Here is a 27,742-nt window from a genome sequence, read left to right as displayed (position 1 = left end):
CAGTCTATCTTTTGAACATAACCTTTTCATGGGATCATATATTTTTTATTATGGGCCATTTTACAACGCTCTTCACAATGGAAATTACCAAATTACTTAGTCATCATCTGCAGAGAGAGAGAGAGAGAGAGAGAGAGAGAGAGAGAGAGAGAGAGAGAGAGAGAGAGAGAGAGAGAGAGAGAGAGAGAGAGAGAGAGAGAGAGAGAGAGAGAGAGAGAGAGAGAACAGAGAGAGAGAGAGAGAGAGACAGAGAGAGAGAGAGAGGAGAGAGGAGAGAGAAGAGAGAGAGAGAGAGAGAGAGAGAGAGAGAGAGAGAGAGAGGAGAGAAAGAGAGAGAGAGAGAGAGAGAGAGAGAGAGAGAGAGACTGGAAACCTGGGTGTGTCTCATGCAATTCACATAATTCTTTATTTCTCTCTTTTAAACCAAGCACCTACACACCACCAAATTCATATATCAACTGTAGCCAACATAGCAATCATAAAAATATCAATTATTGTCAAACTGGACAGCAAAAAACTCAAAATGTTATGCCCCTGCTTTGCATTAAGTGTTATCAAAACAATAAATATCCCAAACAATGAAATGCATTGACTGACATTATAAATATCTTATAATTAACATTTTATAATGAACATCTTATAAATGAACATCTTATATTGATCTCTGGACTATTTGTGACCGATATAACAAAAACAAAACTAGCTTGTCATTTTCATATAGAAAATGTAGTCAATTCTCAATCATGTTAGGCTAGTAAGTGAAACATATAGGCTATATAGATATAGAGATAATTGAAATTCACTCAGCCAGTGAACACCCAGCAGGTCACATAATCTACAAATGGGAAGATAACTTCTCCCAAGGCTTCTGGATGACTTACCGCTTTGCTCTCCCAGAAAGACCAGTTTGAATTTTCTTAAGGGGTTGCCAAAGTCACTACCCACAGACATGTTTTTAGGGTTGAATTTTCTAAACGAGTCGGATAATGAGATGCTCTTCTTTCCCAGCGGTCGGTCCGGGGGCTGTGGTGTTGTGGTGCTGATGATGTTCAAACTGAAACGCGACGCCTTAATCCGTTCAACCTGCTCGCGCTCTCCCTCCGCGAGCGTTGCTGTTATTTTTTTTAATGCCGATCTGCGCCTGCGCGGCCTCTCCTCGCTCTCCGGTCCGCCGCCCGCTCCTTTCTGCTGACACATGACGTCATGCGAAACCGGAGTGAGGAAAACCTTTCCCCTACTCTTGTGTACAACATCATCGATTATTCGTTACATTAGCCCGAGCTTTCTCTCTCTGTAGCACTTCAGTTACTCTCACGATGTACGTATAGCCCCGTATAGCTCAGTTGGTAGAGCATGGCGCTTGCAACGCCAGGGTTGTGGGTTCGATTCACACGGGGGGGGGGGCAGTATGAAACATGTATGCACTCACTAACTGTAAGTCGCTCTGAATAAGAGCGTCTGCTAAATGACTTAAATGTTAAACAATTTATACACACACATAGAGAGCGAGACTCACACTCTCCCCAGACACACACAGAGAGAGAGAGAGACTCATGCTCTCTTAACTTTTCCTTCACAATATAAACAAAATGTATTATTTACATGAGTCATTTGGTGCTGCATATAACGCACATAAATGAAGATGATCTAAATGGACCATAATATTGTATTACAATTATATTTAAACAAGAGAACAATTATTTAAACAGTGTCATTGATATTTGATGCATAGCATATTATTGTGTTTAAAGCGGATGTCATATGTTGATCATATGATTATTATGTTACCATTATTTGTATAAAACTCTATATAATGCTCACTAAATGCCTCTGTGTAAGAGACAAACATCTATAATAAATGTGAATATTAAGCTAGATTGAAACCTGAATCGACAACATCCCTGGGTTAACAGCAAGTATACAGTTGATATACAAGTATAGAGTTGATATACAGTCCTGTGTAGCTCAGTTGGTAGAGCATGGCGCTTGCAACGCCAGGGTTGTGGGTTCGATTCCCACGGGGGACCAGTATGAAAACATTTATGCACTCACTAACTGTATGTCTAGCGTCTGCTAAATGACTAAAATGTAAATATACAAGTATACAGTTGATACACAAGTATACTAGTGTAGAGTACAGTTCTCTCTGTTGAAAAGCACAGTGGACCTCAGGGCAAAACTGGTTGAGAAAACCAGCTAAGCCCACTGGGAGTTAAGTCATGTGAGACGCTTATATAGGTCTGGCTGCTCAGAGTTGTATCATAATGGTCCCTCCGGTGTATTCAGACCCTGCATTAGCAGACCATTGAAAGGCACAGTGGACCTCAGAGGCAGGTGAGTCTCTCCTCTCCTGTAAGACAGGTTAGATCGTAGTAAGGTGGTGGATTTGGACCAGTCTCTATCACGCCAGGAGCCAGGTGGTCAGTGGTATCACAGTGGTCCGTCTGGCTGTTTCTCCAGGCTGTATTCCCTGGTCCTCTGGACCTTCCATCCCACCACCCCCAGCAGGAAGATCCCCATCAGCTTGAAGGCCACCTGCAGACCCAGGTACCTGCAGAGATACATCACTGAATCAACCAACAAAATAAGTCAACCAATCATTATCACTTGTATAAACGAGGCATGCCAAAAGTAGTATGAGTCCTTTTTTTCTTACCTGTTCCTCAGTATGTTATTGTCATAGTAACCACAGCCCAGCCGGTTGCCACAGGCATGTTTCCACCAGATACAGGCGCTGTCGATGGTCATGCCGAACAGGGCTGGGGCTGGCAACCAGGCTAGAATAGAGAAGGACAGGATCACATAATATATAAATGATATTATATACAGGAGCTGTGTCATGCCGAACAGGGCTGGGGTTGGTAAACAGGCTGTTATAAAATAACACTTAACTGTCAACATTGACTAGACACTGAGAGGATCTTATTCAGTAGAGGATCAGATATCACAACTCTTATTCGCTTCTGCAGATCTCAGTGTGGTTCAAATTAGTTGTCGTCCACTGGAGGGCGCTCTAACACTACATTGATGTATACATTACTACGTTCCGTTTTGTGTTGTTTTAACAACATACTTCGACCGTCATCTGTCTTTATGAAGTACAGTGATCCCTCGCCACTTCGCGGTTCACTTATCGCGGATTCGCTATTTCGCGGATTTTCATAATGCATTTTTTTTTTTTTGGTGCATTGTGCTCTGCATTCTGATTCGCTAAAAACTCACTCCCGCTTCTTGTATCAAAACATGCTACGAATTGTGCTATCATTTTGTCGTCTCGTGCAGTTATGTGTACGTACATAAAACAGCTTGGCAAATTTACATTAAGTTGGCCAAATTATCTTGTAATTTCGAACATCTCCTAAACCCATAATGTCGACGAAACGGCCTGGACCGACAAAAGCACCTGCGGATGGGCCCAAACGGCGGAAGATGCTACCTATCTCAGATAAAGTTAAACTTCTGGACATGCTAAGGGAAGGTAAAAGCTATGCAGCCGTTGCTCGCCATTACGGAATCAATGAATCTTCCGTTCGTTACATAAAGAAGGAGGAAAAAAACATAAGGACGACAGCAGCAGTCAATGAGGAGGAAGGACTAACGCTTGGTCGCTTAGCAACCATGGTGCGAATGGCCACTGAACTTAAGCGAGTAGCTGAGGAATGGGACCCTTTGATGAGCCGTTCATTACAGTTCTCCAACGTAATCGATGGTGGCATGTCGGTGTACAAGGATCTTTTTGCAAAGAAGAAAAAAGAGCGACAACAGCTGCCTATCACTATGTTCTTCTCCCGAACAAACACACCTGCACCGCGGGCTTCAGAAGAAGAGAACACTGCAGAGCGCAGTCAGGATGCAGCGGCCCAGTCTGAAGAGCAGTGAAACGGCCTACACGTGAGTCACTGTATTTGTATACATGTAATAGTTGCTAATTGTAAAAAAAAAAAGTTTTCTATTTCGCGGATTTCACTTATCGCGGGTCATTTTCGGAACGTAACCCCCGCGATAAACGAGGGATTACTGTATACATCCAAAGAGGACACTTACCAAGCACTCTCATGAGCAGAAACTGGACTCCTATGGCAAAAGATTTCTCTTCATGGGGAACAGTTCTGAAACAATTCAAGCAAAGACAACACAAACAGTTCATTTACAATATCACACTGAATAGTCCTGTTCAATGTCTTGCTCTCTCTTTGCACTCATAAAAAGTATTCCACATCAAATCAAATTTAATGAAATTAAACTATATACAGTGCATTCGGAAAGTATTCAGACCCTTTGACTTTTTCCACATTTTGTTACGTTACAGCCTTATTCTAAAATTGATTAACTTGTTTTTTTGTCCTCATCAATCTACACAGATTTTTTTTTTTGTTGTTGACATTTTAGCATTTTTATAATTAAAAGAACCCCGGAAATATCACATTTATTTAAGTATTCAGACCCTTCACTCAGTACTTTGTTGAAGCACCTTTGGCAGCGATTACAGCCTTGAGTCTTCTTGGGTATGACGCTACAAGCTTGGCACACCTGTATTTGGGGAGTTTCTCCCATTCTTCGCTCCAGATCCTCTCAAGCTCTGTCAGGTTGGATGGGGATCGACGCTGCACAGCTATATTCAAGTCTTTTCCAGAGATGTTCGATCAGGTTCAAGTCCGGGCTCTGGCTGGGCCACTCAAGGACATTCAGAGACTTGTCCCGAAGCCACTTCTGCGTTGTCTTGGCTGTGTACTTAGGGTTGTTGTCCTGTTGGAAGGTGAACCTGGTTTCATAGACCAGAGAATCTTGTATTTCATGGTCTGAGAGTCCTTTAGGTGTCTTTTGGCAAACTCCAAGCGGGCTGTCATGTGCCTTTTACTGAGGAGTGGCTACCATCTGGCCACGCTACCATAAATGCCTGATTGGTGAAGTGCTGCAGAGATAGTTGTCCTTCTGGAAGGTTCTCCCATCTCCACAGAGGAACTTTGGAGCTCTGTCAGAGTGACCATCGGGTTCTTGGTCACCTCCATGACCAAGGCCCTTCTCCCCTGATTGCTCAGTTTGGCCGGTTGGCCATCTCTAGGAAGAGGCTTGGTGGTTCTAAACGTCTTCCACTTAAGAATGATGGAGGCCACTGTGTTCTTGGGGACCTTCAATGCTGCAGAAATTTTTTGGTACCCTTCCCCAGATCTGTGCCTCGACACAATCCTGTCTCGGAGCTCTACGGACAATTCCTTCAACCTAATGGCTTGGTTTGTGCTCTGACATGCACTGTCAACTGTGGGACCTTATATAGACAGGTGTGTGCCTTTCCAAATCATGTCCAATCAATTGAATTTACCACAGGTGGACTCCAATCAAGTTGTAGAAACATCTCAAGGATTATCAATGGAAACAGGATGCACCTGAGCTCAATTTCAAGTCTCATAGCAATGGGTCTGAATACTTATGTTTTCACTTTGTCATTATGGGGTATTGTGTGTAGATTGATGAGGAAAATATTAAATTTAATCAATTTTAGAATAAGGCTGTAATGTAACAAAATGTGGGAAAAGTCAAGGGGTCTGAAAACTTTCAGAAGGCACTGTAAATATATTATTTACCTGAGGACCATCATATAGATGGGGTTGTGTGTGAGGGAGGGATGTTACCTGAGGACCATCATATAGATGGGGTTGTGTGTGAGGGAGGTTACCTGAGGACCATCATATAGATGGGGTTGTGTGTTAGGGAGGGAGGTTACCTGAGGACCATCATATAGATGGGGTTGTGTGTTAGGGAGGGATGTTACCCGAGGACCATCATATAGATGGGGTTGTGTGTGAGGGAGGGATGTTACCTGAGGACCATCATATAGATGGGGTTGTGTGTGAGGGAGGTTACCTGAGGACCATCATATAGATGGGGTTGTGTGTTAGGGAGAGAGGTTACCTGAGGACCATCATATAGATGGGGTTGTGTGTGAGGGAGGGATGTTACCCGAGGACCATCATATAGATGGGGTTGTGTGTTAGGGAGGGAGGTTACCTGAGGACCATCATATAGATGGGGTTGTGTGTGAGGGAGGCGATCATTCCGGCCAGAGAGATGATGAACATGACAGGAAGCAGGAAGTGAGGACATTGGTTGGGGCAGGGTCCGGGGCGGGCAGTACCCTGGCTGTGACCTGTACAGATGCAGTCCGTGTACTCCTACAGCAGGAGAACAGAGAAGACACCGGTATCATTACATAAAGATAGACTATATATGCAATACATTTTCCAGCAACATTTTAAAAAGAAAATTGACAGATCCTTGTTTTCGTTAAGACAATGGCAACATTGTGAATGATTGAAACCCTATATTGACTTCAAAGGACTGTATACTTTACTCAATTAACATTTACAACATTAAACTAGTGTTACCTTTTGGTCTGAATTGATTGAAGTCTAACTAATTTAGTCCAGTCTTCAACATAATGGCCATGCGTGGGGGTTACCATGTACATATGACTATAACTCTATTAGCTGCTCAACAGTCATCCTGGTAGTGGATTACTTACTGACTTTAACCTCTACGGCGGGACTGCCCAACCCTGTTCCAGGAGAGCTACCGTCCTGTAGGTTTTTGCTCCAACCCTAATCTAGCACACCCCGATTCTAATAATTAGCAGGTTGATAAGATGAATCAGGTTGGTAACACCTGGGGTTGGAGCGAAAACCTACGGGAAGGGTAGCTCTCCCAGGAACAGGGTTGGGCAGTCCTGCTCTACGGGATTGGTGTCCCGTATACGGGACGGTTGAGCTAACGTGCGCTAATGTGATTAGCATGACTGTTGTAAGTAACAGCAAACTTTCCAGGACCTAGACATGTCTTATATGGGCAGAAAGCTTAAAATCTTGTTAATCTAAATGCACTGTCCAATTTACAGTAGCTATTACAGTGAAAAAAATACCATGCTATTGTTGAGGAGAGTGCACAACAACAAAACACGTTAAGGGGTTAACATCTCGAAGTGGTTTTACTTCACTTAAAACACTTCCTCTGTGTCCCAGGGCTGATTACAGATCGATCGGACTGGCCCATTGATTGTTAGCCATCCATATAGTGTAGCTGTACTGGGCTCCCGAGTGGCGCAGCGGTCTAAGGCACTGCATCTCAGTGCTTGAGGCGTCGATACAGACCCCCCTGGTTTGATTCCAGGCTGTATTGCAACCGGCCGTGATTGGGAGTCCCATAGGGCGGCGCACAATTTGTCCGGGTTTGGCCGTCATTATAAATAAGAATTTGTTCTTAACTGACTTGCCTAGTTAAATAAAAAATTAACTGTAGGTAGAGACTGTAACACACAGTCAGTCAGTCACATAACGCTAGGTCTGGCTGGCTGCCCTGCTGACCAATACACCTTTCTCCCTCCTAGACTGGGGAGTTTAATCAGTTCAAAATGGTTGAACATTTAGACCTATACAGAGTGGTTTTACGCTTTGTTCAATTATACCATGCTCTACTGCACCCGTAACTTCCTGTTGTCTTCATGCAAGCAAAGCCGCTGAATGTACCCTCATCAGAACCCTGAGATTAAATGACCACCCACGCACCAGAACCCTGAATCTGTTGTTGGGGTCTTTGGTGTAGTCTTTGCAGCCTGCATGGCAGGGAGACAGGTACTCAGTGTCGTCAGATCCACACACTGGGTTGAAGGCGTTAGCAGGACAGGAGCAGTTGGAATAACAGGTAGCCAGAGACCTGATGAGAAGAGAAGATGTTTAAAGAATGGTGTTGGTATCTCAATAGACTCATACCATTTTTCACACTATCGTGCCGAAATGTATTGCGCTTGCTCGGACATCGCCTTTTCACACTGTCCTTTCTAGCAGAAAAGCTCAGTACAACTCCGCTAGGCTTGGCTCAGCTCCGCTCAGCAGTGTGAAAAGGGCATTCATGTTTACTTAAGGGTTTTGTGATTACAGTGGAGGTTTGGGGTGGAGTTAAGTTCATCAGTAGAGCTCAGTGCCAAACCACATAACAGAAGACAACAGAGACATGGGGTTATGGGATGAAGGTCAGGGTTCTTGCTTATGTTATATGTTGTTCATTAGCCTCTGTTTGCTATCGTACTGTAGTAACAACATTCTAGTGTTTTGGGTTCACCGGTGGCACATCGCCAAACAATATCCTTGTCTTGGTCTTCTCAAAAAGCCATTCTTGTCCCATAAAGTTGCTAGTCTGGTTTTCAGTCTGTTGGTATCTGTCTGATAAAAGGTACAGGAAGTTTGTTATCCTCCCTGTTATGACCCCAAGGTCACCATCCTGAAACGGGCTTGTGCAAGTGTTTTACCAGGCACTTATCCAATTAATTAAAATGCTGCAGACAGTACGTCTCCACTGTTTAGCGTTTCTAGTGATAAGTGATAACTCCATTATGTTTGGCTTGGGCAGACTGTGTCTGAAGAACCCTAACTCCAGTCCCCATTACCTCCCAAGAACTCCCTGTCATTAAAAAAACATCAGCTGACAAACTACAGACACATCAACATCATCCCCAGAAGCCCTCAGCACAACGACCCAACCAACCAGGACCTGGCCCAACCAACCAGGACATGGCCCAACCAACCAGGACATGGCCCGACCAACCAGGACATGGCCCGACCAACCAGGACATGACCTAACCAACCAGGACATGGCCCGACCAACCAGGACATGGCCCAATCAACCAGGACATGACCCAACCAACCAGGACATGGCCCAACCAACCAGGACATGACCCAACCAACCAGGACATGACCCAACCAACCAGGACATGGCCCGACCAACCAGGACATGGCCCGACCAACCAGAACATGGCCCAACCAACCGGGACATGGCCCAACCAACCGGGACATGGCCCGACCAACCAGGACATGGCCCGACCAACCAGGACATGGCCCGACCAACCAGGACATGGCCCGACCAACCAGAACATGGCCCAACCAACCAGGACATGGCCCGACCAACCAGGACATGGCCCGACCAACCAGGACATGGCCCGACCAACCAGGACATGGCCCAACCAACCAGGACATGGCCCGACCAACCAGAACATGGCCCGACCAACCAGAACATGGCCCAACCAACCAGGTCATGGCCCAACCAACCAGGACATGGCCCAACCAACCAGGACATGGCCCGACCAACCAGAACATGGCCCAACCAACCAGGACATGGCCCAACCAACCAGAACATGGCCCGACCAACCAGGACATGGCCCGACCAACCAGAACATGGCCCAACCAACCAGGACATGGCCCAACCAACCAGGACATGGCCCGACCAACCAGGACATGGCCCGACCAACCAGGACATGGCCCGACCAATCAGGACATGGCCCAACCAACCAGAACATGGCTCTCCAAAGATGTAACTGTTTTGCAGATTCCACCCCCACCCCTGACTCACCCTTGGAATTCATAGTTGACCTGTTCCACCCTCTGTGTGGGACAGCCCATGAAGAAGAGGGGGATGAGGAGGAGGACAGAGATGGAGAGCATGGCGACTGAGAAACGAGGGATGGCCTTCAGAGAGAGACCCAACCTCTTCATGATGACCCCACCCACCAGCATCCCCACGGCTACCGAAGGAAGGTTCACCGCACCTGAGGACGACACGACAGAGTGATCAGAGAAACCAGAGTTAACATAAAATAAGATAAGATGAACATTATTGTCCCAGAGTGGAAATGTTTCTTGGACATGCAAGTGCTGCTGCTCCCTCAACAAATACACATACAGCAAAATAGATCATATGACAGTAGAATAGATCATATGACAGTAGAATAGATCATATGATAGTAGAATAGATCATATGACAGTAGAATAGATCATATGACAGTAGAATAGATCATATGACAGTAGAATAGATCATATGACAGTAGAATAGATCATATGACAGTAGAATAGATCATATGACAGTAGAATAGATCATATCAGTAGAATAGATTACAGTAGAATAGATCATTTGACAGTAGAATAGATCATATGACAGTAGAATAGATCATATGACAGTAGAATAGATCATATGACAGTAGAATAGATCATATGACAGTAGAATAGATTACAGTAGAATAGATCATATGACAGTAGAATAGATCATATCAGTAGAATAGATTACAGTAGAATAGATCATTTGACAGTAGAATAGATCATATGACAGTAGAATAGATCATATGACAGTAGAATAGATCATATGACAGTAGAATAGATCATATGACAGTAGAATAGATTACAGTAGAATAGATCATATGACAGTAGAATAGATCATATCAGTAGAATAGATTACAGTAGAATAGATCATTTGACAGTAGAATAGATCATATGACAGTAGAATAGATCATATGACAGTAGAATAGATCATATGACAGTAGAATAGATCATATGACAGTAGAATAGATTACAGTAGAATAGATCATATGACAGTAGAATAGATTACAGTAGAATAGATCATTTGACAGTATAATAGATCATATGACAGTAGAATAGATCATTTAACAGTAGAATAGATCATATGACAGTAGAATAGATCATATGACAGTAGAATAGATCATATGACAGTAGAATAGATCATATGACAGTAGAATAGATTACAGTAGAATAGATCATATGACAGTAGAATAGATTACAGTAGAATAGATCATTTGACAGTAGAATAGATCATTTGACAGTAGAATAGATCATATGACAGTAGAATAGATCATATGACAGTAGAATAGATCATATGACAGTAGAATAGATCATATGACAGTAGAATAGATCATATGACAGTAGAACAGATCATATGACAGTAGAATAGATCATATGACAGTAGAATAGATCATATGACAGTAGAATAGATCATATGACAGTAGAACAGATCATATGACAGTAGAATAGATTACAGTAGAATAGATCATAAGACAGTAGAATAGAACATATGACAGTAGAATAGATCATATGACAGTAGAATAGATCATATGACAGTAGAATAGATCATAAGACAGTAGAATAGATCATATGACAGTAGAATAGATCATAAGACAGTAGAATAGATCATAAGACAGTAGAATAGATCATAAGACAGTAGAATAGATCATAAGACAGTAGAATAGATCATATGACAGTAGAATAGATCACATGACAGTAGAATTGATTACAGTAGAATAGATCATATGACAGTAGAATAGATCATAAGACAGTAGAATAGATCATATGACAGTAGAATAGATCATAAGACAGTAGAATAGATTACAGTAGAATAGATCATAAGACAGTAGAATAGATCATATGACAGTAGAATAGATCATATGACAGTAGAATAGATCATAAGACAGTAGAATAGATTACAGTAGAATAGATCATAAGACAGTAGAATAGATCATAAGACAGTAGAATAGATCATATGACAGTAGAATAGATCATAAGACAGTAGAATAGATCATATGACAGTAGAATAGATCATAAGACAGTAGAATAGATCATAAGACAGTAGAATAGATCATATGACAGTAGAATAGATCATATGACAGTAGAATAGATCATAAGACAGTAGAATAGATCATATGACAGTAGAATAGATCATATGACAGTAGAATAGATCATAAGACAGTAGAATAGATCATATGACAGTAGAATAGATCATAAGACAGTAGAATAGATTACAGTAGAATAGATCATAAGACAGTAGAATAGATCATATGACAGTAGAATAGATCATATGACAGTAGAATAGATCATAAGACAGTAGAATAGATTACAGTAGAATAGATCATAAGACAGTAGAATAGATCATAAGACAGTAGAATAGATCATATGACAGTAGAATAGATCATAAGACAGTAGAATAGATCATATGACAGTAGAATAGATCATAAGACAGTAGAATAGATCATATGACAGTAGAATAGATCACATGACAGTAGAATTGATTACAGTAGAATAGATCATAAGACAGTAGAATAGATTACAGTAGAATAGATCACATGACAGTAGAATAGATCATATGACAGTAGAATAGATCATAAGACAGTAGAATAGATCATATGACAGTAGAATAGATCATAAGACAGTAGAATAGATCATATGACAGTAGAATAGATCACATGACAGTAGAATTGATTACAGTAGAATAGATCATAAGACAGTAGAATTGATTACAGTAGAATAGATCATATGACAGTAGAATAGATCATAAGACAGTAGAATAGATCATATGACAGTAGAATAGATCATAAGACAGTAGAATAGATCATATGACAGTAGAATAGATCACATGACAGTAGAATTGATTACAGTAGAATAGATCATAAGACAGTAGAATAGATTACAGTAGAATAGATCATATGACAGTAGAATAGATCACATGACAGTAGAATTGATTACAGTAGAATAGATCATATGACAGTAGAATAGATCATAAGACAGTAGAATAGATTACAGTAGAATAGATCATAAGACAGTAGAATAGATTACAGTAGAATAGATCATATGACAGTAGAATAGATCATAAGACAGTAGAATAGATTACAGTAGAATAGATCACATGACAGTAGAATAGATCATATGACAGTAGAATAGATCATATGACAGTAGAATAGATCATATGACAGTAGAATAGATCATAAGACAGTAGAATAGATCATAAGACAGTAGAATAGATCATATGACAGTAGAATAGATCATAAGACATTAGAATAGATCATTTTACAGTAGAATAGATCATATGACAGTAGAATAGATCATAAGACAGTATAATAGATCATATGACAGTAGAATAGATCATAAGACATTAGAATAGATCATTTTACAGTAGAATAGATCATATGACAGTAGAATAGATCATAAGACAGTAGAATAGATCATAAGACAGTATAATAGATCATATGACAGTAGAATAGATCATATGACAGTAGAATAGATCATATGACAGTAGAATAGATCATAAGACAGTAGAATAGATCATATTATATGACAGTAGAATAGATCATATGACAGTAGAATAGATCATATGACAGTAGAATAGATCATATGACAGTAGAATAGATCATAAGACAGTAGAATAGATCATATTATATGACAGTAGAATAGATCATATGACAGTAGAATAGATTACAGTAGAATAGATCATAAGACAGTAGAATAGATCACATGACAGTAGAATAGATCATATGACAGTAGAATAGATCATAAGACAGTAGAATAGATCATAAGACAGTAGAATAGATCATATGACAGTAGAATAGATCATATGACAGTAGAATGGATCATAAGACAGTAGAATAGATCATAAGACAGTAGAATAGATCATAAGACAGTAGAATAGATCATAAGACAGTAGAATAGATCATAAGACAGTAGAATAGATCATAAGACAGTAGAATAGATCATAAGACAGTAGAATAGATCATAAGACAGTATAATAGATCATAAGACAGTATAATAGATCATAAGACAGTAGAATAGATCATATGACAGTAGAATAGATCATATGACAGTAGAATAGATCATATGACAGTAGAATAGATCATATGACAGTAGAATAGATCATAAGACAGTAGAATAGATCATAAGACAGTAGAATAGATCATATGACAGTAGAATAGATTACAGTAGAATAGATCATAAGACAGTAGAATAGATCATATGACAGTAGAATAGATCATAAGACAGTAGAATAGATCATATGACAGTAGAATGGATCATATGACAGTAGAATAGATCCTAAGACAGTAGAATAGATCATATGACAGTAGAATAGATCATATGACACTAGAATAGATCATATGACAGTAGAATAGATCATATGACAGTAGAATAGATCATATGACAGTAGAATAGATCATAAGACAGTAGAATAGATCATATGACAGTAGAATGGATCATATGACAGTAGAATAGATCCTAAGACAGTAGAATAGATCATATGACAGTAGAATAGATCATATGACACTAGAATAGATCATATGACAGTAGAATAGATCATAAGACAGTAGAATAGATCATATGACAGTAGAATAGATCATAAGATGGTATAATAGATCATATGACAGTAGAATAGATCATATGACAGTAGAATAGATCATATGACAGTAGAATAGATCATATGACAGTAGAATAGATCATAAGACAGTAGAATAGATCATAAGACAGTAGAATAGATCATATGACAGTAGAATAGATCATATGACAGTAGAATATATCATATGACAGTAGAATAGATCATATGACAGTAGAATAGATCATATGACAGTAGAATAGATCATAAGACAGTAGAATAGATCATTTGACAGTAGAATAGATCATAAGACAGTAGAATAGATCATTTGACAGTAGAATAGATCATATGACAGTAGAATAGATTACAGTAGAATGGATCATATGACAGTAGATTAGATCATATGACAGTGGAATAGATCATAAGACAGTAGAATAGATCATATGACAGTAGAATAGATCATATGACAGTAGAATAGATCATATGCTCATGAGCTAAAGAACTAGAAAGACTGAGTTGAAATGTTTTCTCTCTCTAGCTCACCTCACCTCACCTGGAGTCTTTTCACACCTTAATAGTTGTCATTCATTCTCAACTACAGTTGGTTACATGTCTATTCATTTTATACATTCTATTTCTATGGTTAGACACTTTGTAACCACTCCATAATCGACAAGGCAACAGTAAGCATGTTGCCCTTTACGAATGATGCAGCTGGTCCCTTGTGCCAATTAGTAAGAGTTCAAGATCAAACGGGACAAGAGATATGCTTGTTCAAAGTTTGGAATATCAGTTGATTACTATAGCGACCCCCTTGGGCAAATCAGTGTAATTTTGTAAATACTGGATCTCTATGACAAGACGCATCATTCACCCAAGTTTTGTCAAAATTGAGATATCGTGTGTGACTAACGATGAACAGACGGAGACAGATCCATAGTCATCGGAGGGGGGACAATAACAGTGTTTTAGCCCTCCACTGTGAAAATAGAAACAAGAGCAAAATAAGCAAAAGAAAAAAGGACAGAGCCCTCCACATGACCTCTCCAATCAGAGTTGAGAGACGGAGCCCTCCACATGACCTCTCCAATCAGAGTTGAGAGACGGAGCCCTCCACGTGACCTCTCCAATCAGAGTTGAGAGACGGAGCCCTCCACATGACCTCTCCAATCAGAGTTGAGAGACGGAGCCCTCCACGTGACCTCTCCAATCAGAGTTGAGAGACGGAGCCCTCCACATGACCTCTCCAATCAGAGTTGAGAGACGGAGCCCTCCACGTCACCTCTCCAATCAGTTTTGAGAGACAGAGCCCTCCACGTGACCTCTCCAATCAGAGTTGAGAGACGGAGCCCTCCACGTGACCTCTCCAATCAGAGTTGAGAGACGGAGCCCTCCACGTGACCTCTCCAATCAGAGTTGATAGACGGAACCCTCCACGTGACCTCTCCAATCAGAGTTGAGAGACGGAGCCCTCCACGTGACCTCTCCAATCAGAGTTGAGAGACGGAGCCCTCCACGTGACCTCTCCAATCAGAGTTGAGAGACGGAACCCTCCACGTGACCTCTCCAAACAGAGTTGAGAGACGGAGCCCTCCACGTGACCTCTCCAATCAGAGTTGAGAGACGGAGCCCTCCACGTGACCTCTCCAATCAGAGTTGAGAGACGGAGCCCTCCACGTGACCTCTCCAATCAGAGTTGAGAGACGGAGGCCTCCACGTGTTCTCTCCAATCAGTGTTGAGAGACTGAGCCCTCCACGTGTTCTCTCCAATCAGTGTTGAGAGACTGAGCCCTCCACATGACCTCTCCAATCAGAGTTGAGAAACGGAGCCCTCCACGTGACCTCTCCAATCAGAGTTGATAGACGGAGCCCTCCACGTGACCTCTCCAATCAGAGTTGAGAGACGGAGCCCTCCACATGACCTCTCCAATCAGAGTTGAGAGACGGAGCCCTCCACGTGACCTCTCCAATCAGAGTTGAGAGACGGAGCCCTCCACATGACCTCTCCAATCAGAGTTGAGAGACGGAGCCCTCCACGTGACCTCTCCAATCAGAGTTGAGAGACGGAGCCCTCCACGTGACCTCTCCAATCAGAGTTGAGAGACGGAGCCCTCCACGTGACCTCTCCAATCAGAGTTGAGAGACGGAGGCCTCCACATGACCTCTCCAATCGAGTTGAGAGACGGAGCCCTCCACGTGACCTCTCCAATCAGAGTTGAGAGACGGAGCCCTCCACGTGTTCTCTCCAATCAGAGTTGAGAGACAGAGCCCTCCACGTGACCTCTCCAATCAGAGTTGAGAGACGGAGCCCTCCACGTGTTCTCTCCAATCAGAGTTGAGAGACGGAGCCCTCCACGTGACCTCTCCAATCAGAGTTGAGAAACGGAGCCCTCCACGTGTTCTCTCCAATCAGAGTTGAGAGAGAGAGAGCTTGGTGACAACTTAGTAAGTAAGTTCTGTCTCGTATGACTGCTGGTTGTATCACTAACCATGACAACGAATGATGCAGTGCCCCTGTTGGGCCAATCACTGTAGTTTTGTAAATGAGGGATCTCTATGGCAAGACTCATCATTCACCAAAGTTTCATCAAAATCGGGCCAGTGGTGTCTAAGATATCGTGTGTTAGTAATGTACGTACAGTTTATTAATATAGCGCCCCCCCCTTGGGCCAATCAGTGTCATTTTGAAAATGTCGCATCTATATGGCAAGACACGTCATTCACCAAAGTTTCATCAACATTGGGCCTGTGGTGTCTGAGATATCGTGTGGGTGAGCTGTACTCATACCCTTGAGCATGTGTGCCAAAATTGTAGCCTCGTACGAACCATCCTGATCTTACCCACTGGGCACAGAGGTCAATTTTACATCTATTCCACATTGATTCAACCAGTACCTTCTGTTTCGCTACATGGATAGAGTCTGGCCACGACCACATTCAAACGGTTTGCGTCCCTCCCTCTCCCTCCACCTTCTGGCCGGACCAATCAGCATCCTCTAATAATATTTGGGGGTGGTTTAGTTGATGATGACAATTATATTTTATTTTTTATTTCCCCTTTATTTAACCAGGTAAGTCAGTTGAGAACAAGTTCTCATTTACAACTGCGACCTGGCCAAGATAAAGCAAAGCAGTGCGATAAAAACAACAACAACACAGAGTTACATATGGAATAAACAAAACATACAGTCAATAACACAATAGAAAATCTATATACAGTGTGTGCAAATGTAGTAAGTTATGGAGGTAAGGCAATAAATAGGCCATAGTGCAAAATAGTTACAATTTAGTATTAACACTGGAATGATAGATGTGCAGAAGATGATGTGCAAATAGAGATACTGGGGTGCAAATGAGCAAAATAAATAACAATATGGGGATGAGGTAGTTGGGTGGGCTAATTACAGATGGGCTGTGTACAGGTGCAGTGATCGGTAAGGTGCTCTGACAACTGATGCTTAAAGTTAGTGAAGGAGATAAGAGTCTCCAGCTTCAGAGATTTTTGCAGTTCGTTCCTGTCATTGGCAGCAAAGAACTGGAAGGAATGGCGGCCAAAGGAGGTGTTGGCTTTGGGGATGACCAGTGAGATATACCTGCTGGAGCGCATACTACGGGTGGGTGTTGCTATGGTGACCAATGAGCTAAGATAAGGTGGGGATTTGCCTAGAAGTGATTTATAGATGACCTGGAGCCAGTGGGTTTGGCGACGAATTGAGTGAAGGCCAGCCAACGAGAGCGTACAGGTCACAATGGTGGGTAGTATATGGGGCTTTGGTGACAAAACGGATGGCACTGTGACAGACTACATCCAATTTGCTGAGTAGAGTGTTGGAGGCTATTTTGTAAATGACATCGCTGAAGTCAAGGATCGGTAGGATAGTCAGTTTTTTACGAGGGCATGTTTGGCAGCATGAGTGAAGGAGGCTTTGTTGCGAAATAGGAAGCCGATTCTAGATTTAACTTTGGATTGGAGATGCTTAATGTGAGTCTGGAAGGAGAGTTTACGGTCTAACCAGACACCTAGGTATTTGTAGTTGTCCACATATTCTAAGTCAGACCCGCCGAGAGTAGTGATTCTAGTCGGGCGGGCGGGTGCAAGCGGCGTTCGATTGAAGAGCATGCATTTAGTTTTACTAGTGTTTAAAAGCAGTTGGAGGCTACTGAAGGAGTGTTGTATGGCATTGAAGCTCGTTTGGAGGTTTGTTAACACAGTGTCCAATGAAGGGCCAGATGTATACAAAATGGTGTCGTCTGCGTAGAGGTGGATCTGAGAGTCACCAGCAGCAAGAGCGACATCATTGAAATACACAGAGAATAGAGTCGGCCCGTGAATTGAACCGTATGGCAGAGGTCCAGACAACAGGCCCTCCGATTTGACACATTGAACTCTATCTGAGAAGTACAGTAATTGGTGAACCAGGCGAGGCAGTCATTTGAGAAACCAAGGCTATTTAGTCTGCCAATAAGAATGTGGTGATTGACAGAGTCGAAAGCCTTGGCCAGGTCGATGAAGACGGCTGCAGAGTACTGTCTTTTATCGATCGCGGTGATAATATCGTTTAGGACCTTGAGCGTGGCTGAGGTGCACCCATGACCAGCTCGGAAACCAGATTGCATAGCGGAGAAGGTACGGTGCAATTTGAAATGGTCGGTGATCTGTTTGTTAACTTGGCTTTCAAATACTTTCGAAAGGCAGGGCAGGATGGATATAGGTCTGTAACAGTTTGGATCTAGAATGTCACCCCCTTTGAAGAGGGGGATGACCGCGGCAGCTTTCCAATCTCTGGGGATCTCAGACGATACGAAAGAGAGGTTGAACAGGCTAGTAATAGGGGTTGCGACAATTTCGGCGGCTAATTTTAGAAAGAAAGGGTCCAGATTGTCTAGCCCAGATGATTTGTAGGGGTCCAGATTTTGCAGCTCTTTCAGAACATCAGCTATCTGAATTTGGGTGAAGGAGAAGTGGGGGGAGGCATGGGCAAGTTGCAGCGGAGGGTGCAGAGCTGGTGGCCCGGGTAGGGGTAGCCAGGTGGAAAGCACGGTCAGCCGTAGCAAAATGCTTGTTGAAATTCTCGATTATCGTAGATTTATCGGTGGTGATAGTGTTTCCTATCCTCAGTGCAGTAGGCAGCTGGGAGGAGGTGCTCTTATTCTCCATGGACTTTACAGTGTCCCAAAACTTTTTGGAGTTAGTGCTACAGGATGCAAATTTCTGTTTGAAAAAGCTAGCCTTTGCTTTCCTAATTGATTGTGTATATTGGTTCCTGACTTCCCTGAAAAGTTGCATATTGCGGGGGCTGTTCGATGCTAATGCATTAGTCAGGATGATATCTATGAGGGTGCCCATGTTTACGGATTTAGGGTATCTAGTTTAGATTGTAGGACGGCCGGGGAGTTAAGCATATCCCAGTTTAGGTCACCAAGCAGTACGAACTCTGAGGATAGATGGGGGGCAATCAATTCACATATGGTGTCCAGGGCACAGCTCGGGGCTGAGGGGGGTCTGTAGCAAGCAGCAACAGTGAGAGACTTATTTCTGGAAAGGTGGATGTTTAGAAGTAGAAGCTCAAACTGTTTGGGCACAGACCTTGATAGTACGATAGAGCTCTGCAGGCTATCTCTACAGTAGATTGCAACTCCGCCCCCTTTGGCAGTTCTATCTAGACGGAAAATGTTGTAGTTGGGGATGGAAATCTCTGAATCTTTGGTGGCCTTCCTAAGCCAGGATTCAGACAACGGCAGTGAATATCTCAAACTGAGAAGCCCCTGTACTGGGCGCTGAAGTCAAAAACCAAAACAATGGCTGCTCGAGGAGTTTGGTGTTGACGCTGCTATATCAGCAGTTATATCAGAACTGGAGGCCATAACTTCATGGAAAGGACTGCATTGAAGACTTCTCTCTGGGGATATTTTTCTTTCTCTCTTCTGCCGACTGGATTCAGCAAGAGCTTTATTTACCAGACTCTCCTGTGAGGAGTGGGGAGGCAGGTGAAAATGCAGCTATGATTAAGGGCTGGTTAACATGTGATGATGAATGCTGGATTTGTCCGAAGCACTGCCTTAGATCCATCTTCTGCTAAAGTGAGGATTGAAGATGGGTAAAACAGTGTAATTCTCCAACACGCTTGGCTGAAACAATAGCGAACAGTTAGGCAGTCTTGACAGAGCTCACATAGCTCAAGTGAAGACAGGGGCTCAAATGGTGGGCTCATAAGTGATCGTAGGACAACATCTAACTCCCATGAGGGTACTGAAGGAGCCTTTGGGGGCTGTAGCCTGGGGCACCTTTCATGAATAATCAAATAAAATCTAATTGTATTTGTCACATACACATATTTAGCAGATGTTATTGCGGGTGTAGTGAAATGCTTGTGTTTCTAGCTCCAACAGTGCAGTACATCTATATATGCCCCTGGTGATGCACCCGGAATCTGGTCATGACTGCAATATACACTTTCAATGTAGATGGGGACTTCCCTGGATCCATACGCTCCCTGAGGACTTCCCTGGATCCATAAGCTCCCTGAGGACTTCCCTAGATCCATACGCTCCCTGAGGACTTCCCTGGATCCATAAGCTCCCTGAGGACTTCCCTGGAGCCATACACTCCTGGAGGACTTCCCTGGAGCCATAAGCTCCCTGAGGACTTCCCTGGATCCATATGCTCCCTGAGGACTTCCCTGGATCCATACGCTCCCTGAGGACTTCCCTGGATCCATACGCTCCCTGAGGACTTCCCTGGATCCATACGCTCCTGGAGGACTTCCCTAGATCCATACGCTCCCTGAGGACTTCCCTGGATCCATACGCTCCCTGAGGACTTCCCTGGATCCATACGCTCCCTGAGGACTTCCCTGGATCCATACGCTCCCTGAGGACTTCCCTGGATCCATACGCTCCTGGAGGACTTCCCTAGATCCATACGCTCCCTGAGGACTTCCCTGGATCCATACGCTCCTGGAGGACTTCCCTGGAGCCATAAGCTCCCTGAGGACTTCCCTGGATCCATACGCTCCTGGAGGACTTCCCTGGAGCCATAAGCTCCCTGAGGACTTCCCTGGATCCATACGCTCCCTGAGGACTTCCCTGGATCCATACGCTCCTGGAGGACTTCCCTAGATCCATACGCTCCCTGAGGACTTCCCTGGATCCATACGCTCCCTGAGGACTTCCCTGGATCCATACGCTCCCTGAGGACTTCCCTGGATCCATACGCTCCCTGAGGACTTCCCTGGATCCATACGCTCCTGGAGGACTTCCCTAGATCCATACGCTCCCTGAGGACTTCCCTGGATCCATACGCTCCTGGAGGACTTCCCTGGATCCATACGCTCCTGGAGGACTTCCCTGGAGCCATAAGCTCCCTGAGGACTTCCCTGGATCCATACGCTCCCTGAGGACTTCCCTGGATCCATACGCTCCTGGAGGACTTCCCTAGATCCATACGCTCCCTGAGGACTTCCCTGGATCCATACGCTCCTGGAGGACTTCCCTGGATCCATACGCTCCTGGAGGACTTCCCTGGAGCCATAAGCTCCCTGAGGACTTCCCTGGATCCATACGCTCCTGGAGGACTTCCCTGGATCCATACACTCCTGGAGGACTTCCCTGGAGCCATAAGCTCCCTGAGGACTTCCCTGGATCCATACGCTCCTGGAGGACTTCCCTAGATCCATACACTCCTGGAGGACTTCCCTAGATCCATACGCTCCCTGAGGACTTCCCTGGATCCATACGCTCCTGGAGGACTTCCCTAGATCCATACGCTCCCTGAGGACTTCCCTGGATCCATAAGCTCCCCGAGGACTTCCCTGGATCCATAAGCTCCCCGAGGACTTCCCTGGATCCATAAGCTCCCCGAGGACTTCCCTGGATCCATACGCTCCTGGAGGACTTCCTAAGCTCCTGGAGGAAAGTCAGATTGACAGAAATTGGGCAGGAATATGGCAATTCTGCATGGTCAACGTCACTTCCTGAACACATTCCACTTGTAGGTTCACGTAGAGGCTGCCCTGGCTGCCTGTATTGCATCAATTATCATGGCCATCTTTGTGATAGGGCATCGACGCCAAGTGGGCCCGCTGGACCCTTTATGGAGAACCACATGGGACAATGGGTTGAATCTTGCGATGTGAACAGATCGGCGATGGCCCGTCCGAATCGCGCCCAGATCATCTCCATGATTAGCTGTTCAGGAGTCTTATGGCTTGGGGGTAGAAGCTTTTGAGAAGCCTTTTGGACCTAGACTTGGCGCTCCGGTACCGCTTGCCATGCGGTAGCAGAGAGAACAGTCTATGACTAGGGTGGCTGGAGTCTTTGACAATTTTGAGGGCCTTCCTCTGACACCGCCTGGTATAGAGGTCCTGGAGGGCAGGAAGCTTGGCCCCAGTGATGTACTGGGCCGTACGCACTACCCTCTGTAGAGGCCGAGCAGTTGCCATACCAGGCGGTGATGCAACCAGTCATGATGCTTTCGATGGTGCAGCTGTAGAACTTTTCAGGACCTTGACTACTGCATGGCGAAGGGAGACGCTGAGCACTTTCACTTTGTGAAAGTGGCGAGCGAAAGGCAGAAGGGCAGAACACGAAACTGCAAAAACATGTTTTTCGAAGGCAAATCTCAGGTATTTTCTGTGTGCTGGTAGAATGGGGATATGAAAGTATGCATCTTTCCACTGTGGTGAACCAATCACCTGGTTGTATTGACTGAAGGATGGTTTTGATTGGCAGCATTTTGAAGAGAAGGGCTGAACGATGACGATTCAGGCACCTTAGGTCCAGGATTGGACTGAGGCCTCAGCCCTTTTTTGGCACCAGAAAATAGATTGAGTAGAGCCTGCAGTTTTGTTGCACTGGTTCTACCTCTTCAATTGCATGCATTTCCAGGAGCAAGGACATTTCATGGGCAGAGTGTTTGCTTTTGAGCTAGGGTTGCGAGCGGTTGTTTTTAAGACACCCCTAAAGTGTGGGGGTCGCTGACAAAATTGTAGTGCCTTAGCCTTGTGTTAGAGTGCGTAACACCCATTTGATGGCTGTTGACCTTTTCCAGCTGAAAAAAGGTGGTGCTTGTGGAAGCGGTGTTGCGTTAGAGTCGGTCCCATTAGAACCGAGGCTCTCTCTGGTGCAGCCTGAATATGGTGCGCTTCTGCCTCTTAGGCGATGCTGCACTCCACCTCTTCGGTAGGGCTGAGAGTGTCTATTTCTCCATTCCTGAGCAGGTGCAGCGTGAGTCTGGGCCTGGTTTCTTGGCATTCCAGTTGGGGCCCTGGGACGGGAGTGATGGTTTGCTGGCTGATGCATTCTAGTCTTTGGAATGAGGTGCTGACGCTCCATCTGTGCTTCTCTGTCCTCCTTAGTCACTTCGAGGAGGTGGGTCGCTGCTGGACCAAATGTCTGGCCAGGTGATATGGCTAAGCATAGGTGGCGCCGTCCAACACACAATGTTGCCAAAGATGTGTCAAAGTTAATGTATAAGCTAATGATCCATCATGTATGACATTCCTGGGAGTGTGTAAACTTACATTTTGTATTACCATATCATGTTCTCTATAGTTATGTACTTGAAAATGTATCAATTGACCAATTCGGCACATTTGGGCAGTATTGCAATGCTTCTCTGGATCAATCTGAAACTTTGCACACACACTGCTGCCATCTAGTGGCCAAAATCTAAATTGTGCCTAAACTGCGATATTATATTGTGGCTTTTCTCTTGCATTTCAAAGACGAAACAAAAAAATAAATAAATAGAAAACGCATGTTTTTTTGTTTGTATTATCTTTTACCAAATCTGATGTGTTATATTCTCCTACATTAATTTCACATTTCCACAAACTTCCTTTCAAATGGTATCAAGAATATGCATATCCTTGCTTCAGGTCCTGAGCTACAGGCAGTTAGATTTGGGTATGTCATTTTAGACTAAAATTGAAAAAAAGGGTCCGATCCTTAAGAGGTTAATGGTCTCAGCATCATAGTTTGTGGAGATGATGTCGCCAATTGTATGCGCTTTCAGTAGCCTGATTGTATCCAGACTGAGGAGAAATCCGGACACAAGCGTCCATGACAACCTCCTAAAGTGTTCAGCCAGATCTGAACATAATCCGACCACAATGAGACTTTTGTGCATCTAGACCTGTCTTTTCAATGCGCTCTTTTGTATTCTGATAGCAGTGGCGCAGTGGTCTAAGGTACTGCATCGCAGTGCTAGCTGTGCCACTAGAGATCCTGGTTTGAATCCAGGCTCTGTCGTAGCCGGCCGCGACCGGGAGACCCATGGGGGAACAGGTGCTTCTCGTTGTCGTCATCAACTAAACCACACCCACAGATTATAAGAGGATGCTGATTGGTCCGGCCATACGGTGGAGGTTGACGGAGGTGTTCAAACGGTTTGAATCAGGTCGTGGCCAGACTGTATCCGAACAGCAAAACAGAATGTAAGCTTGTGAGATCAAGAGATATAAACCTGTGCCTGTTATAGCGCCACCGTGTGGTCGATATGAATGTTCTGGCATATGTTGTCTGGACAGTGTTTGCAACATGTGTACCAAATTGTGTTAAAATAAGAATATCCTTGACTGATTTATGTGCCAGACCACGCCCATGTGAATGTTTTATTGGTCAATATGTTGACCATGATGTTTCAGGTACTAGTCTGGAAAATATTGCGTTTACAGACCTTTGTCCATAGATGCCACAAGTTTCGTGCAGATCGGTCCTTCGGTGCCAGAAGAGTAGCGTTTTAAGTGCTTTTCACAAAATTCCAAATGGCGGAAAATCCATTATGGCGGACCTATAGGCCTCTCCTTGTGAGGAGAGGGACCTATGTACCGGATTTCATGACTTTAAGGCAAACGGGGTGAGGAGCGTGACCTTTCAAAATTAGCATTTTCAATATCTTGTTATAGTGCAACCATCTGGCCAATCAGTGTAATTTTGTAAATTACGGCTCTCATTCACCCAAGTTTCTTAAAAATCAGGCCAGCGCTGTCTGAGATATCGCGTGTGACTAACGTACGACCAAACATACGTACGGACAGAGACAGATCCACAGTCCCCTCCCCAATTTCATAGTGGACGACAATAACATTCGCAAGTGAAAAACCGAGATCTGTGTCTTCATCTCCATGCCAACTGTAACCAGTGCCAACCATCAATATCAGCTGTAACCCATGTCAACTGTACCCCATGTAAACTGTAACCCATGCCAACTGTAACCCATGCCAACTGTAACCCATGCCAACTGTAACTGATGCCAACCATCAATACCAACTATAACTGATGCCAACTGTAACCTATGCCAACTGTAACCCATGCCAACCATCAATACCAACTGTAACACATACCAACTGTAAAACATGTCAACTGTAACCCATGCAAGTTGTACCCTATGTCAACTGTAACCCATAGGGCGGCAGGTAGCTTAGTGGTTAAGAGCGTTGTGCCAGTAACCGAAAGGTCGCTGGTTCTAATCCCCGAGCCGACTAGGTGAAAAATCTGTCGATGTGCCCTTGAGCAAGGCACTTAACCCTAATTGCTCCTGTAAGTCGCTCTGGATAAGAGCGTCTGCTAAATGACTCAAATGTAAATGTAATGCCAACTGTAACTGATGCCAACCATCAATATCAGCTGTAACTGATGCCAACTGTAACCCATGTCAACTGTAACCCATGCCAACTGCAAACCCACTGGAATTGTGCAAACCCACTGGAATTGTGATACAGTGAATTATAAGTGAAATAATCTGTCTGTAAACAATTGTTGGAAAAATTACTTGTGTCATGCACAAAGTAGATGTCCTAACCGACTTGCCAAAACTATAGTTTGTTAACAAGAAATGTGTGGTGTGGTTGAAAAACTAGTTTTAATGACTCCAACCTAAGTGTATTTAAACTTCCGATTTCAACTGTATATGTGTGTTCTACTGACCTATGAGGAGGCTGCTGTATGCGGCGGTGGTGCTGTACTGACCTATGAGGAGGCTGCTGGAAGCTCTGGTGGTGCTGTACTGACCTATGAGGAGGCTGCTGTAAGCTCTGGTTGGTGCTGCACTGACCTATGAGGAGGCTGCTGAAAGCTCTGGTGGTGCTGTACTGACCTATGAGGAGGCTGATGGAAGCTCTGGTGGTGCTGTACTGACCTATGAGGAGGCTGATGGAAGCTCTGGTGGTGCTGTACTGACCTATGAGGAGGCTGCTGAAAGCTCTGGTTGGTGCTGTACTGACCTATGAGGAGGCTGCTGTATGCGGCGGTGGTGCTGTACTGACCTATGAGGAGGCTGATGGAAGCTCTGGTGGTGCTGTACTGACCTATGAGGAGGCTGCTGTATGCGGCGGTGGTGCTGTACTGACCTATGAGGAGGCTGATGGAAGCTCTGGTGGTGCTGTACTGACCTATGAGGAGGCTGATGGAAGCTCTGGTGGTGCTGTACTGACCTATGAGGAGGCTGATGGAAGCTCTGGTGGTGCTGTACTGACCTATGAGGAGGCTGATGGAAGCTCTGGTGGTGCTGTACTGACCTATGAGGAGGCTGATGGAAGCTCTGGTGGTGCTGTACTGACCTATGAGGAGGCTGATGGAAGCTCTGGTGGTGCTGTACTGACCTATGAGGAGGCTGCTGTAAGCGGCGGTGGTGCTGTACTGACCTATGAGGAGGCTGATGGAAGCTCTGGTGGTGCTGTACTGACCTATGAGGAGGCTGCTGTATGCGGCGGTGGTGCTGTACTGACCTATGAGGAGGCTGCTGAAAGCTCTGGTTGGTGCTGTACTGACCTATGAGGAGGCTGCTGTATGCGGCGGTGGTGCTGTACTGACCTATGAGGAGGCTGCTGTAAGCTCTGGTGGTGCTGTACTGACCTATGAGGAGGCTGATGGAAGCTCTGGTGGTGCTGTACTGACCTATGAGGAGGCTGCTGTATGCGGCGGTGGTGCTGTACTGACCTATGAGGAGGCTGCTGTAAGCGGCGGTGGTGCTGTACTGACCTATGAGGAGGCTGATGGAAGCTCTGGTGGTGCTGTACTGACCTATGAGGAGGCTGCTGGAAGCTCTGGTGGTGCTGTACTGACCTATGAGGAGGCTGCTGTATGCGGCAGTGGTGCTGTACTGACCTATGAGGAGGCTGATGGAAGCTCTGGTTGGTGCTGTACTGACCTATGAGGAGGCTGATGGAAGCTCTGGTGGTGCTGTACTGACCTATGAGGAGGCTGCTGTATGCGGCGGTGGTGCTGTACTGACCTATGAGGAGGCTGCTGTAAGCGGCGGTGGTGCTGTACTGACCTATGAGGAGGCTGCTGTAAGCTCTGGGTGGTGCTGTACTGACCTATGAGGAGGCTGCTGTAAGCGGCGGTGGTGCTGTACTGACCTATGAGGAGGCTGATGGAAGCTCTGGTGGTGCTGTACTGACCTATGAGGAGGCTGCTGTAAGCGGCGGTGGTGCTGTACTGACCTATGAGGAGGCTGCTGAAAGCTCTGGTTGGTGCTGTACTGACCTATGAGGAGGCTGCTGAAAGCTCTGGTTGGTGCTGTACTGACCTATGAGGAGGCTGATGGAAGCTCTGGTTGGTGCTGTACTGACCTATGAGGAGGCTGCTGTATGCGGCGGTGGTGCTGTACTGACCTATGAGGAGGCTGCTGTAAGTGGCGGTGGTGCTGTACTGACCTATGAGGAGGCTGATGGAAGCTCTGGTGGTGCTGTACTGACCTATGAGGAGGCTGCTGTATGCGGCGGTGGTGCTGTACTGACCTATGAGGAGGCTGATGGAAGCTCTGGTGGTGCTGTACTGA

General features: G+C 44.5%; 1 protein-coding gene across 1 annotated transcript; it reads right to left on the bottom strand.

Moving 5' to 3' along the window:
• Window positions 1-378: 378 nt before the first annotated feature.
• LOC311117058 (solute carrier organic anion transporter family member 2A1-like) lies at window positions 379-27,109 on the bottom strand (the record flags this gene model as incomplete). The annotated part of the gene is made up of 8 exons (XM_084192051.1): window positions 379-2,551; window positions 2,657-2,777; window positions 4,045-4,109; window positions 6,007-6,170; window positions 7,557-7,704; window positions 9,394-9,589; window positions 26,562-26,687; window positions 26,731-27,109. Coding segments are annotated over 8 exons (1,320 nt in total), but the record flags the coding sequence as incomplete, so codon positions are not given.
• Between the last annotated feature and the right edge of the window lie 633 nt (window positions 27,110-27,742).

This window comes from Coregonus lavaretus, assembly GCF_964263955.1.
Source record: "Coregonus lavaretus genome assembly, contig: HAP1_SCAFFOLD_240, whole genome shotgun sequence".
Taxonomy (NCBI): Eukaryota; Metazoa; Chordata; class Actinopteri; order Salmoniformes; family Salmonidae; genus Coregonus; species Coregonus lavaretus.
Note: the sequence above shows the minus strand (reverse complement) of the source record. Positions and strands in the feature narration are given on the sequence as shown.